Genomic DNA, 14576 nt, shown 5'->3' with positions numbered 1-14576 from the left:
GGGCCCATTGTCTTTGCATTATATGTCACCTCTTTGGCTCGCATTGCTACCTATCATCATGGTTCACCCAACTATACCAGCCATTTCGACCAGTTGCCAGATGACCTCATGGTCTTGGCACAGATGAAGGAACGCTACCTTCAACTGAACCTAGACTGAACCCCAGCCAATCAACGTTTCCATCTCAATCTTAACATCAAAATCACCATTTCATCTCTCACCCCGACCAATAAACCTGGGTGTCATGTTTGATGGTCAGCTGTCCTTCTCTGACCACCTGTCTCCTGGTCTTGCAAATTCAGGCCTTAACTGATTCAGTATGCCACTCAACTCTTAGCGCAGACCAGGGTTATCTCATGCCTCGATGACTGCAGTGCCCTTCCGGCAGGCCTCCTTTCACGCACAGTGAAACTTTTACAGATGGTCCAGAATGCGGTGGTGCATCTGGTTTTCAATCAGCCTAAAAGGGTAAGTCGTGTTTGATAAAAGCATCTGCCAAATGAGTAAATGTAAATGTAAATGAATATTCAGCTTATTGACCTCCTTTTTTTCCCTTTTATCTCGGTCTCCCCTCTCTCCATCCTCCACCTTGCAGCTTTATGCAACCACTACTGCTCACATCTGCCAGCCTGCGACCCTGGGCCGACCTCAGCTCTCGCTCAAGAACTATCCTGAACAAACAGTTGAATGGCACAGGTAATAAAAACTAATTCAAGTGATGTTCCTTACAAGGACTTGGACTGGTGATAACTTTTGTTCTGGGGACAACAGCAGGGAGCATCGCAGGTTTCGCACGCTCTGTCAACCAGAGGATGACCTCGACAGAACAATGGTTTGGTCCTCAGCCAACTGCATTCCCTTTAGAAACAAGAAGGACAGCGACTGTGGCCTGATCCCGCTTACAGAAAAATGTTCTGATGGGATGTGACACTTCTATAATTCAATCTTCAACAAATAGCCTAATTTTCAGTAACAGAATGGATTCACAGTGGGGCGAATTGAAAAGAAGACCATGTCGGGGGGGTTTTCACACATCCACGTCGAGCACTATATTCAAGCTACTGCCCAGGGCCAGGCCTCAACTCAAACACTGAACTGAGCTGTGAATTCACTAGAATATTCCCCTTTCCCACTGTTTTGTCTTACCATTCTTAGGTGTGCGTGTAGGGCTACCTAAAGCCACATGGTTATAGTTGTGCTGATGGGTACCTGCAATGACAAAAGCAATGAAAGATCTGTTCAGTGTCTATGAGGAATGCTCTGTATCAGCTCAAATACAGACTGTTAGTAGTGTGAGGGTGACAATTAAAGAGATAATTCACTAAAATGCTGTTAAACTTGTGTTTTGGTGGCATTTTGAGAAATGCTTTTTATATAATTTAGCAAAAATGCACATTTATGCAGAGAAATTTGTGCATTTGAAATTGACTTTTATAGTGGAAACAAGTCAGGGTTCAACATCACCATTTTTCAATTGCTGGTAAACTTATTTTATGGGTGAAATATCCCTTTAATTTCCTCAAATTAAGGGAATGGACATAAAGAAAGATGAGATGGTGGGATGAGTGAGTCTACAGTCAGTGGAGTCCGCTGTAACCTCAGCGTTGCCCTGCAAAACATGTTTACATCAAACAGAATCCAGAAAATCAGAGGCTACAGTCAAAGCATTACAGATAAAAAAAAAAAAAAAACTGGGCCAGTACACAGTATATCACATCCTGTCCTGGAGCACACAGACACTCGTATTCTTTGGAAAGAGACTGGATGAATTTATGCGTTCTTCATTAAAAAAGATTCATCAAATGTAGGGTGGATAAGAAACCACAAGGAGCTAGACAGAAAAAAAAATAGTAAATGGAGAAAACATGTTTACCACTTTGACTATATATATATATATATGTTGCATTTAGTGAAAAAAAAACCTGCAAATGAATAAAACACAAGCAAACTGAGAGACACATCCCTCAGTTTTACATCACATGGGCAGGGCACAGAAATACACCACAAATACAGACAATACAAGCAAATACTGACAAGTTATAACACAACAACTGAAGATTTCAGGGAACGCTGGTAATTAGAAAGTAAATTAAGTATAACGCTATGTGAGTAGACCTTTAATACCAATTCTGCTGTTCTCCTCAGCTCTACTGGATGTTTTAGCATCTTTCAGCTCAGCAGACAACGTTAGCGATTCGCTGGTTCCGACACAAGGCACAGTTCAAGGGAGGGTGAAGCCTGAAGCTGATTTAATGAGCTTTGAACCACAAGGTCTTCATGTAGTCAGTGGAGTCAAGGAGCTGATTCAGACGGTGTATAAAAACCTGTTGTCATGTGACTGAAGTTCCATATATTCAAGTGATATGACGACGGACCTCAGCAGATCATGCATCTGGGCATGTTTATCCGTTTCTAGTGTTCCTCTGAGTCTCTGTGACGTTAATCACTTTTGTTGCAGTGGGTACAGTTTGCGGGATTTTTGTATTTACAGTTCAAAGTTTGCAAAAATGGTGAATGTGTTTTGCATTTTGGTTTTCTTTATTCTTGCTTTCTTTATTATGTATGGTTTATCTGTTATTAGAGTGCTTTAAGTTGCAGTGCTGTGATCTCTCCCTGCCACAGTACAGCATTCACACACATTAGTCATCTGTTGCTGGTCGTTGCCCTTTTTTTTTCTCCTCCCTCTTGCTCTGTGTATGCATGAGGACGGTCTAATCAGCAGTTACAGTCTTCTGTGTTGTTATCTGGGAAGGCAGAGCCATTTAAATTTTCAACTCAGAGAATAAACAACAGTTTCACCCAATCATCTATCCATCCCACTGTGCAGAGTGTTTGCGGATGACAGGGAATGTGATGCAGTGGTACAGTGCTCGACTGGGCACCGCGCTGTGGAGGTGCTTTAGTTGAAAGATGGGACCTTTACTGAGCCCATTGTACTGAGAAAGTTGATGAATGACAGCTATTCTCAGCAGTGTGTAGGAACGTGTGTGAGTGTGTGTGTGTGTGTGTGGGGTGTGTGTGGGAGCGTGGGTTTGTATGTTTGTATATGAGGAGGAGGCAGCGATAGATGGAAACCCCTTGTAGAGTGTTGCCGTCGCGACACGTTCATTTGCTGTCTGCTGCTGTGCCTGTTTAAAAATGCATTAGAGCCAACTGCTGAAACATCCATTTACATCTGTCACAGAAGTGAAGGAGGAGAGGGAGGTCCGACGCGCTCACATCACGGGTTTCAATATTTGCTCGAGCTATGGAGATAGATGGGATGTGTCTTCTGTGTGTTCCTCCACCGAGTTTCTCTTTTTTCATCTGAATGCTTAACCGTGACTGTCGCAGAGGAGATGATTCAAGTGGGGGGAAACTCTCAGACATCTGAGACCGTGTCTCCTGAATATATTCAATTGACAGCATTGCAATAGAAATTTTTATCTGTTTAGTTACAATCTGCAGTGTGACAAGAATAATTTGACTTATAGTCAGGATGTAAAAGCATTTCCGTACAGTTTTTAAACAGTGTGCGACACACAGGGCAAAAACAAATGGAGAAAGTGATGCAAATGATGCAAACTATCGCTGAAAAGAGCTGAAAATTTAGTTACAGTTCAACCCTGTTCAGACAAAATTGAATTGTCTGTGGGTGTGTGCTAATCCTTGTGATTTTTTTTTATTCAAAGTGAAGGTCACTACTTATTTAACAACTCTGCTATGTCTGTAGTCTCTAAAGTAAAAAGCTTGGCACAAACTGTGTCTTTCACAAATAGTACTACCACTAATAATTAATCGTTTTTGTATGTGCATAAAAAAGTAATTGAAGCTGGCTGTTCTTCTGAAATAAAAAGGACAGTTTTTCAAGACTAGGCCTAAAATGCTGTACACTACAACTTACAGGTATAACTATAATTTATGATACAGTCCATGAATACTTAATGATGAACTGCACAGTCCACTCAATACACGAGCCGCACTAATAAATTCACTTAGTCCACTGTTAAGTCTAAGTTGGAGCACATGAACACGTAACACCAGCAACTTTTCAGATCAATCAGCACTTTAACTGCTTACCAATGCAACAACAACACAGCTAGTTTATTTCCCAGCACTTTTTTTCTACACAATACTATAAATATCCCGCTGAATTACTTTGCCAAATATAAAGTAAATTAGAAGCTGGAGGAAATGTGATTACCACCTGGTTTACCTTTAACAGCATTGTGTTTGTGTGTGTGTGTGTGTGTGTGTGTGTGTGTGTGTGTGTGACAGTGGGCTAAGCTCATCGCCACCTGAAGGATCAATATAAAGTCTTATTTTGACCATTGCTACTGCTGTCCATTGGATCAATACCAAACAAAAAGTGAACCTGTCTTATGTGAGATCACTGGCTGCCCACATGGATTTTGTTTCTCTGCTGCTGTTGTGTGCATATACACAGTGATGCTAGAAAACAAATGATACAACACATGATCGCTAACTCTGAAACTTGTAGCTTCTCTTCAACAACAGAAAGACAAACTTCATGATGGGAAAAGTCACTGACGAGTCAACTCTACTGGATTTCATCAGGTATTATGCTATTAAAAATCAGCACAGCTTCGTGATCCCTAAGAATTTTCATCTCAGTCTGGTGATTTCCACTCAGTGCCCCGGTCTGTGGGGTCCAAGGAGAACGGCCAAAAGAAACGGAAGACTTTAGCTCATTAAGAGCCTGGACAGCCATGTTCAGTGATCCCTCCGTAATCTGGGGACCAATTAACAGTACTCAAGGAAGAGTCCCAGCACAACCAGAAGCCCCAACCCCTCAGTGCCACGAGGCTGCTTATCGGCTCAGAACACCCCACTGCACCGTCACCCTCCTCGTGTCTTTGAGCTGACATCACAGAATAACCTCCACACACCATGTTGCCATGAAGAAAACTTTGTCAATGATGAAGGGTGCTCACGCTGAAGGATTAGACCGCCCCACCCCGCCCCCCCGGATACACTGCTGTCCATTAGCCTTCATCTCCTTAAATTGGCACATTAAAATAGATGCAAAGCCAGTGCTGCTGTCTAATCATATAGTGAGTTGATTATTTGTGATTGACATGCTCTCCAGATTGTTGGGTTAAACAGGGTCCTTATCTAAATTGCTAAATGGATGTTTTTCTGTCAGTATGTTGATGACGCAGCTGTATGTTTGTCAGATGGTGTCAGTCAGATTAAGTGGCTGAATCAACCGTGTATCTATGATCAGTGGGCTGCAGAGGCCAGTATTAGACTCTTTCTTCTGGATACAGTCGCCCTCACCTCCGCAAGAAGATTACTCACAGTAAATTTCACTTTTGCTTTTAACTGATCTTCGGAGAATACCCTTCTTGGCGAGTTTGCATAATAGCATCCAGATGGCAAACAAGTGACTCAGTAATCTGACATTTGGTGTGGCATTTTGTTTCACTTCACACTTCCAAACATCACATCCACATATAGCACACAGGAGAGTCAGGAGAAGGCATGCTGAGCCGACCACAAAACACCTTGAACCTCGTGCCAAAGTTAAACGAGCGTTTGCAGAATCGATTGCGATCACATGCTCAGCGGCATCGTGGAAACCAAATCAAAGCATTGATTTCTAAGAATTTACATTCTGTCCAGTAACCAAACGGTCATGTCATGATATCCAGTCAGTAGGATTTGTGTGTGTGTGTGTTTGGCCACAATCTCTTGTATTTCTAGTGAAGTTATGCTTAGAAAAGAGATGAGTTGAATGGCGCACTGCCAAACGCTCATCTATGTTAGAGAATGAAAGGACAGGATAAACAAACAACAGGGCCTACAAACAAACAAGGTCACCAGAGTGTTTGCCTGACCAACTGTGCAATCTCCAGAGGTGAACTTCCTACTGTCAGTCCCTGACACCACGCCAAACCGACCACAATTTTGACTGCAAGATGAAGGGAGAGGGGTGTCAGGTGCTGGCTGATGACCTAACAAGGACTCTAGTCATACTGACTCCTTTAGACACTTCATTTCATTCCCTTAAATCTTAGACATGATGCATAACATGAGCTTCACACTCAGACTTGCAAGTTTGATTTTGAAAAATAGAATGTGCTGTAGCAGAATGTGCTTCATGCACCAGATCTAAAATCTGAAAAACAGGAAGACCTTCCACTGTTTTGAAAATGCAAACTGTAAGAAGATATGGTAGAAATCGTGGTGGACACAGACAGACTACAAAACACTGACAATAAAGACAGACAGGCGCAATTTAATGGAAACCCTAAAGGCTTGGTATCTCTCAACAACACAGAGGAGGGGGAGGAGCGGGGGAGAGTAGTAAGTAAGAACTGGGGAGACAAAAATACAGTGGATACACTATAACTGAGACTGAAAGCAGATAAGAGAAGGAAAAGTACGAGGGGGGGGGGGGGGATGGTGGGGCACTGGGATGAAAAAAAGGAAAGGAACAACAACATGGGCCAGTGATCACAAGGAAACCCTCCAACCCCCCCCCCCCCACCCCCGCCCTATTAGAGACCCATCCTCAGCTCTCTGCTCCAGTCTCCTCACGACATCCCTCTCTAAAACCAACAGCCCTGCCATCCCATTAGCCCTGCCAAGTGGAGCTGCTGGAGTTATGAAAGGCCCAGAGGTGGAGGTGGTGGCAGAGGGGGTGCAGAGTGCATGTGTGTGTTTGCACGTATGTGTGCAAAATGTGCGTGTGACAGGTATGGATGTCTCTGTCCCACTGGCTCTGTTGACAGCCCAGTGCTACCAACACGTCCCTGTTCTTGTAGAAAAGGAAGCAGAGGAGAGGGAAGCCACCGTGGGCCTGACATTTAACAACTGACAAAGAGTGTTCACATTTAATCGCTAAATGTTAACTGCCATAATAGCCCCACTTCACTCGGTCAGTAGGGGACAAAGTTTTAGGCCCCTGGATAGGGGCTGATGTTATATCCTCATTGATTTCACTGGTAGAGCAGGAAGCTTAACTCTGACCCAATTGCAGCACTGCAGATAATGCTTATAAGTTATATTTATAGCACTTCTAGCTGCTCTGCTAATTTTAGCTTCCACCGCTCATTCTTAAGTGACTGGCTACTGTGAGTAAGAGATGGGACTTGAGTTTGGACTTCCCCTGACAAAAGACTTGACCTATATCTTTAAGTCACAGTCTGGTTTTATTATTATTAGTAGTATTAGTATTAGTATTAGTATTATTATTAGTATTATTATTACTCCAGCTTCATTAGCAGATGTGAAACAGCACTTACTCACACTGTCGACCTTGTGAACTGTGTTTAACATCAATAAAGCAAATTTGAAAAGCAGCTCTGGGATCAAATTAGTCTAAATAGTAGGACAAAACTATTGTATCAGAGGTTTGACTGCTTGATACCAAAGGTGGCAATAATATAAAATGAAATAATACCCAAAGGTCCATACTCACAAACATAAAAATCTAAATTGGAATGTTGGCTGAGAAAAGAGAAAACAAAATCAACAAGCTACTCAGCTCCGCCATCAAACAATGTGCAGCTGTAACACTGAAATGAGGCTGTGTGTAGAATTCTGATGTGTTTTTATAGCATCTTTGAAATGATTCTGATAACGTTGTTTTTGTTTGGAGAAAAATGAAGCACTCCAGATGAAAAGTGAATGAAAATCTGTGTTGATTTCAGTCCGGGTCCTTGGGTTGTTGTTAGAGGGAGGTGATCCTGAATACAGTAGCTTCAGTTTCACTCTCTGGCATCTAGTTTTACAGCAGTGGTGCTGTGTGGTGTTATGTGTTGGCAGAGTCTGACATATTATGGTGTCGTAAAGTTGATTTGTCGAACATGTTAGCAAACAGTTGCCTGTTTACACATCCAGCAGAAACGAGGCAACTTTTCATCCAAATTTAAGGGAGATTTTTTTCACTTAATTTCCAGGAAATCTGCAAAAGAAAATGCAAATCCACTAATGTTGTGCAAACATTAGGAGTGATAAGCAGCGGGTGGTACTAATTCCCCAGTTGGGTGCCATTAAACCATGGCAGAGGAAGAGGGAACAACGAGATAATGTAATTACACGAGAATCACTCAAATCAAAGTTAGATTTTTTTGGTCTCTCCAGTGGAGTAGAAACTTCAGTGGACATAGAAGCCACAGGCTTAATGGATTTCATGATTTATTTAAGTCTGATTCACTGCTTTTGTCGATTCCACTTAGACAAAGTGTGGAAACTGTATTGTGATATTTTGACTTTTATTAGAATTTCTCCGCCAAAAATGTGCATAAAAGACAGACGAATGGAAATGCATGTACCTTTTTTTGTTTCTGGTGGCTTGATGATGTAAGTCCAATATTCGCTCTCTTGCTTGCTCTGTTATCAGGCTTTTATGACACCGCTCCGCTATGTTCACCAGCTAGCTGCTAAGGTTTTCTGTTTGCCGTTTGGGGGGGGCGGGGCAGGCAGTGCTCTGTTGAGCCACTGCAGAATTATTGATAATCCTCTGGAGGTGCAGGAAAAAATATGTGATGGGAAACACTATCAACAAGTACTGTTATGACCATCTGTTTACCTAGAGTTTGTATGATACTGTATTGTGCTGGATTGCTGGGCTTGTCAGAGAACCTATATCACAAGTCTGACGAGTGAAAACTAATTTTTGAATCGGCTGAAATTAATAGCTGCACTGAAATACTACTGATTTCAGTATGAATTCATAGATCGGTCCATTAATGAGGATCAGTAGAGCTGCAGATTGCAAAGATCCTGTGCTCTTCCAAGTGCAGTACAGTTCCAGTCCAGACTGTTTCTATCCACGCTGCCATTAAGCATGACTCTTTATCTCATAACTCACAATCACCCCCAAGACACCAAAGGCCAAGTAGTTACTCGACATGTCACTGGCTCTCCTGCTTTACAAATGTGCCATGATAGTCTCAGCAGGGATGGGTGGGGGGAGGGCAGGAGGTTGAGATGGACTTCATATCCAGTTCATTTTGAAATGTGATAGATAGTGAACCCACCATGGACTTGTTGTGACCCCGTGTGTTAAAAGGCAATAAGAGATCCATTTTATTGGAGCAGTTCTTCATGATGTTCCTACAGAGCTCCTCTCACTACAAAGCCAAAGTGACACATGGGGTTTGAAGGTAATAATCTTTTCCTGAAAATCAGACAATGTAACAGTATGGCATTTTCATCCAGTGTCACACTGTAGGAATAATACTCTAATTTAAAAAAAAAAAAAAAAAAAAGCCATTTCTCTCAACAGTTAATTGACATACCAACCGACTCCATTTGCGGGCTGTTGAAAAGCAGACTTCCTTTGAGAGGAGGCGGAGGGCGAGGAAGAGGTAGAGGAGGAAGAGGAGGGTCCGTATATCGCAAGCAAGGATAAGCACAGATTTATCTGATGTCTTCTTAAAATAAAAGAAGTAACATCATCAAAACTGCCTTTATCCATGCCTTTATAGACCAGCCCTCCTCTCCACTGAGACGGACAGAGTCGGAGACCACGCACACCATAGAGGTTAGGACATTCATTTCAGTAGAGTGGACAACACACAGCAGAAGCTTCAGTGAAACAGTTCAAAACATACATTTCAAAGGGCAGGAATTAGAACAGAGGAGTGAAATGGGACCGTTTGGGTTTTAAGGCACAACACAATGAGAAGAAAATGCAATGTGGGCCAGCTGCAACAAACATCAAGAGGTACGGAATATTCTTGTTTACAACACTATGCCCTAGTTTGGTTCCTTTTTTATTAATTAGGCCCAAACTCTACTCATATAATTCACATTTTAGCTGAAAATAAAAACTGTGCAATAGAAATGTCCTCTTTGTAATGTTTCCTTGTATGCAAGCCCACATCACCACAGCACCGATTTAAACAGAACCAGGGGTGTAACGGTATCTGTATTCACCTGAACCTGATGGGCACAGGACGCTCGGTTCAGTTCACCACAGAATTTGCCGTGTACTCTCAATTTTTGTTTAGCTTTTAGTACGTGGAGAACACAAATCCCAAAGAATGCGAGTGGCACCACTGAGCTTTGGCAGTTGTTGTCTGTAAGTTTGACCGTGCTAGATGGGTTAGCACCTGGACATATGGACTAAGGAGCTGTCGCTCAGAATTGCTATGGTTACTAATTGATAGGCCTTCAGAACGACAGACAGGCACTTGACTGTGTAAAAACTAGAGCGTGTTACATCGTGTACCTGTGAACATTTATCTGACTTTCACTTGACTGGTAACTTTATGGTGACAAGACTCCAGGAAGTCACTGCTTCACCAAAAAAAAAAAAAAAGTCCCAGCACGTAACTCCCTGTAAAACCTCAAATTGTTTTGTTTGTGTATGTTATGTTATGTCTGTTCCTCATGCAGTCTTAAGCGTCCAGTCTTAAGCAAGGCTAATCAGCTCCTGGCTCCAGCTCCGTACTAAACACACCGTCAGGTATAACTCTCACCCACTAACTCTTTATGTTAAGAATAAAAATTCTATAAATATGTTTTAATGGGCACTTATTACCAAACCGTGAATTTTTATACCGTCACACCCCTAAAACCAGCACACACAAACCAGACTGCATACATATAGTCATCACACAGACAGGAAAGCTAAATGTCAAGGGGAAAATACATAGGTTAGCTATATAGATAGATAAAGGTCAACACGAAGGCACTGCACTACACTTAACACTCCAGGTATAAGCTGCCTCCAAACACTGATCAGGAACCAGATCTTACTTCAGATTACCACGATTAATCAGTGACTGGTTCATAAGAGAAATACAGATGTAAAGAAGTGGTTAGAGGCAGCTTTGACCCTTAACAAAGAACAGCCATCCCTACCATGGTGACTCTGGGAGCGGACCGGCCAATGTTTTTCTCCTAGAAAACAGAACCAAGTAGTTATTTATTAAATTGTGCTACATGTAATATAAGAGAAAAATACAGTCACATTGAACAACCAGCAGTTACTGTTTTGCGCTGAAAAGCAACAGTACAGTTAAATTCACACCACCACTCTTGGTTATTATAAAATTGTCAATTTCTGTGACAATAGGCGTCTGTTTCACTCCAACATTAGACAATAAAGAAGTATAATGGCATATTTTATAAATAACATCTCATTTATAAGTCGAACAGTTCCCACATTTTACAGCAACAGATATGTGGACCCACATGGTGCAGAGGGCTGCTGGAAATGAGAACAATCTTAGTGCTCGGATATCGATTGTGTTACATTTTATCTTCCCATCAACTACTGGCTGATGCCCCCTGACACCATGACAGAAAGCATCAAGTAACCTCTCTCTGTCTCCGTCTGCCATGCACACACACATTCAGACACACACACACACACACACACACCCATGTGTAAAATGCCACCAAGTGTAGGGGAAGACAGAGGAGTTGGAATTTAGAGATGAAGACAGAGACTTGGGGTAGGAGGAGGGGAGAAGAGGATCGTGTAGAGAAGGGAGGAAGGAGGTGCAAAATTCACCGTTGTTCCCTGCACCCTGACACCACAGGGCTCCAGCCATGCGGCACTTTGATCCATCACTATCGATTTACCATCAGCTTCTCATCGCCGCTGCCTCCCACACAACAACACGCAACTACATCGATGCATTCCTCGATCCTGGGTCTGAACATTATGCACCAGTTTTGACCTTAAACACTCTGACCAAGTGAACCTTTATGGTTTGGAGTACATTAATAATAAGCGGTGGGAGTGTTGCTGCTGCTGTGGAGTCACTGATGAACATGAACTGCAGATTTTTTTCACATGAGGGCTCAGATAACAGCAGGAGGTTTACATGAAACCCCCTGAGAGAGAAATATGCAAACATCACCTCTCAGTACTAAAATGGTAAAGTACACATAACATCAGATCCAGCAGAGAGAGGGAACTCATTATAGATTAACATCGCGTTTTATAATCTATTCTGTTTCCTTTTCAGGGAAGCTCCTCTTATCAAAACTGGAACCTGGGATCTTGAGGATTTATTCTACATTAAATTGAGATTATATAACTTTTAGAAGTAGAAACAGCTCTTTTATTCTGTAGGAATTATAAGATGCATCCTCACTCAGTTCAGTGCATTCAGGGGTTTTGCTGTTTCAGCCTAACTTGGTCCGGTATGACCAGCACCAAACTTTAGATAGATGTTGTGTAATTACTGAGTCAGTTTGCTGACTTTATTACTCTTTTTATCTGTTTTACTGTGACAGAAGCAGTTACAACTAGCCTTTAATTGCCACTTGTGGCCTCAGGGGCCGCTGTTCAGCACAATTTACAAAGGCACACTATAAAGTAATTACAACGCACACATTAGCTCCTTTCTATTTAAATGAAATTGCTTCCTCCCGAAGATTCCACTGAATTTTTTAGTTATTTTTTTTATCACAAATATGTAAAATCTTATAAACATCATGTTGTGTATTCTATGTGCAAATGCAATTTTTTATTTCATTATTAACTAGATTTTTTTTTTTAAATGCTGTTTAAATAAATTTTGAAAATCTGAAATCTGTGATCAGCAAGGAAACAGAAGAAACACCCAGCGGCTTACAGCTGCCTGTAGCTGACATGAATAATGAGGTTACATCTTCATATTAGTGAGGAATAGAAACGAGCTAATAAGAACACATGCATAAGAAATGTCTGCTGAAGAGGTGCTGTATCATGATGCTAAATACTGGAATCAAATGCAATTATGTTTTATTATTATGTCTTTCAAAAAGAAAAAAAAGCAATTTTAGCTCACAAATCTCAAATTAAATTTCCAATTCACCAAATGATTTTCTAATATTAGCGGCCCTGAGCTTCCGTGCACTGCTATTGATCAGCAGCTCTTCATGAGCCCCCCCCTTAGATTTATTATGGTCATTCTGACCTCATGAGGCAGTGGAATCTGCACTCACTGCACCTTAGACGAACAGGAAAGGCCACAGACATTAACCTCTTACTGTACCATGCTAAGCAGGGCTACCGGAGATTCCTGCTAGATGTCCTTGAGTGTTATTCCAGTCAATAACTAATCAATGACTTGATAAATCCATCAGACATGTAATGCAAGGCTGCCATATTGATGGCTGTGGAGTGTTTCCCCCAGCAGACTCACTCTGTCATCTCCTGCATCCTTTGTTCCTTTGGTCCATATCATGGTGCCTGGTGTGTGTGTGTGTGTCGGGGGGGGGGGGGGGGGGTTAAACCTTGTGTATTTCCTTTGGTTTGTCTGAGGTAATGCAGGTAAATCACCTGCTTCTGATCCGGCTGCATGAGCAGCAAAAGACCAAACTGATCCATTTGTGGTGGTCCACACGTCAGTTTTCCTGAGTGTTTCTGCGCAGTTAGTTAGAGGCGAAATGTGACAAGAAACCTTGATCCCCAAGCATTAGTTCCAGTTCTCCTGACTCAACATTATGTGCTGTATTTATGTTGTGTGCAGTGTTTTAGTCAACAGAAACTTGTAAGGTTGAAGAGTGCTACAGGAAGATTCAGCATTTCCCCTCAGCGCCGCGCAAGCAAACAATCGTCTCATTTCACAGCCTTGCCATGTAAAGCAGTTAGTTATTCTGACACACAATTTTCTCGTGGTGCAGGGAGAGGAGATGAATCGAAATATCTAAAACTGACTGTCAGTGGAGGGATGAAATTTATAAAAATGAAAAGCAGGGCTACATATGGCATAAGTGTTGCTGGCAGCTCGGCAGTAAACAGCACCGGTTATGCTCCTTAATTGGAATAGGACTGTGTTTTACAGTCAACTGCTACACCTACATGTAGTCAGCAGGAGCAATGTTGGCTCTAACAGGCAGAATTCCTGACTTTCTGGTGCAGCACCACCACTAAGGGGAAAGACAACGGCGAGTGAAAAGCTGCAGAGAAGTGAGTGCACTGAGGAGACCTCCCTCCTGAGGCAAATCCACTTGCCAGCATGCCCCACCACCAGCACTTTACAATGTTTGCTCAGATTTTCAGCCCTAGGTAACTACAAGGGCTCCGCTGCTTTTCCAGCCTCCCTTACTCCGGCTGGCCTTGACATCAGCAGGGCCATCTCCTGAAATCAATGATGCGGAGTCAAATATCAGCCGCAAACATGTCATGTGCTCACAATTTACACAGATCCGAAGCAGGAGGACTCTTTTATGAGTCTTCAAGAACCATGTTCAGCCAGAGGAACTTATGTCACCACGTTCACCCTTTTGTAGGAAACTGTGTGGGTTTGAAAGCTTTTTGCTCCAACTCTGATCTTTATTGAGCTTTATGTAGTTTACAAAACACACAAAGGTTAATCCAGCTTTCATCTAATTGTCATACCTATTGTAGAGTTTCATTGATAGTATTGTGCATTTCAGTGATGTTGGGCATATATGATGTTCAATGTTTTTTTTATGATCACATATTCTTGCATTTCACATTAAAACACAACACAGCATATGTAATATCTGATATATGTTGGCTGATGGCGTCGATGCCTTCAGCTTATGTCCCTGGGAACTGAAACCATATTTAAAAACACTGATTATTAATTAATCGCCACAAATGTATCTTGTAATATGCTAATGCTGAGCTTTCACTGTTGCATGCAAAGCTG

At 42.0% G+C, this 14576-nt stretch overlaps 1 protein-coding gene across 5 annotated transcripts in view; it reads right to left on the bottom strand.

Moving 5' to 3' along the window:
- The window catches only part of LOC121201037 (protein shisa-6), a 54946-nt gene that overhangs the window by 8643 nt on the left and 31727 nt on the right, over positions 1-14576 (bottom strand). Inside the window, exons 4-5 of one of the 5 annotated variants that reach the window (XM_041066656.1) lie at positions 10822-10860; positions 1147-1209 (exon numbers count right to left, since the gene is read on the bottom strand). The exons of 2 other annotated variants lie outside the window; for them this stretch is intronic. In XM_041066656.1, the coding sequence (XP_040922590.1) occupies positions 1147-1209; positions 10822-10860 (102 nt within the window). The remainder of the gene's footprint in view (positions 1-1146; positions 1210-10821; positions 10861-14576) is intronic. 2 more of the 5 variants (XM_041066657.1, XM_041066659.1) reach the window with 2 other exon arrangements.

Source organism: Toxotes jaculatrix, chromosome 21 (assembly GCF_017976425.1).
Source record: "Toxotes jaculatrix isolate fToxJac2 chromosome 21, fToxJac2.pri, whole genome shotgun sequence".
Taxonomy (NCBI): domain Eukaryota; kingdom Metazoa; phylum Chordata; class Actinopteri; family Toxotidae; genus Toxotes; species Toxotes jaculatrix.
This window is presented reverse-complemented; position numbering and strand designations above follow the sequence as displayed.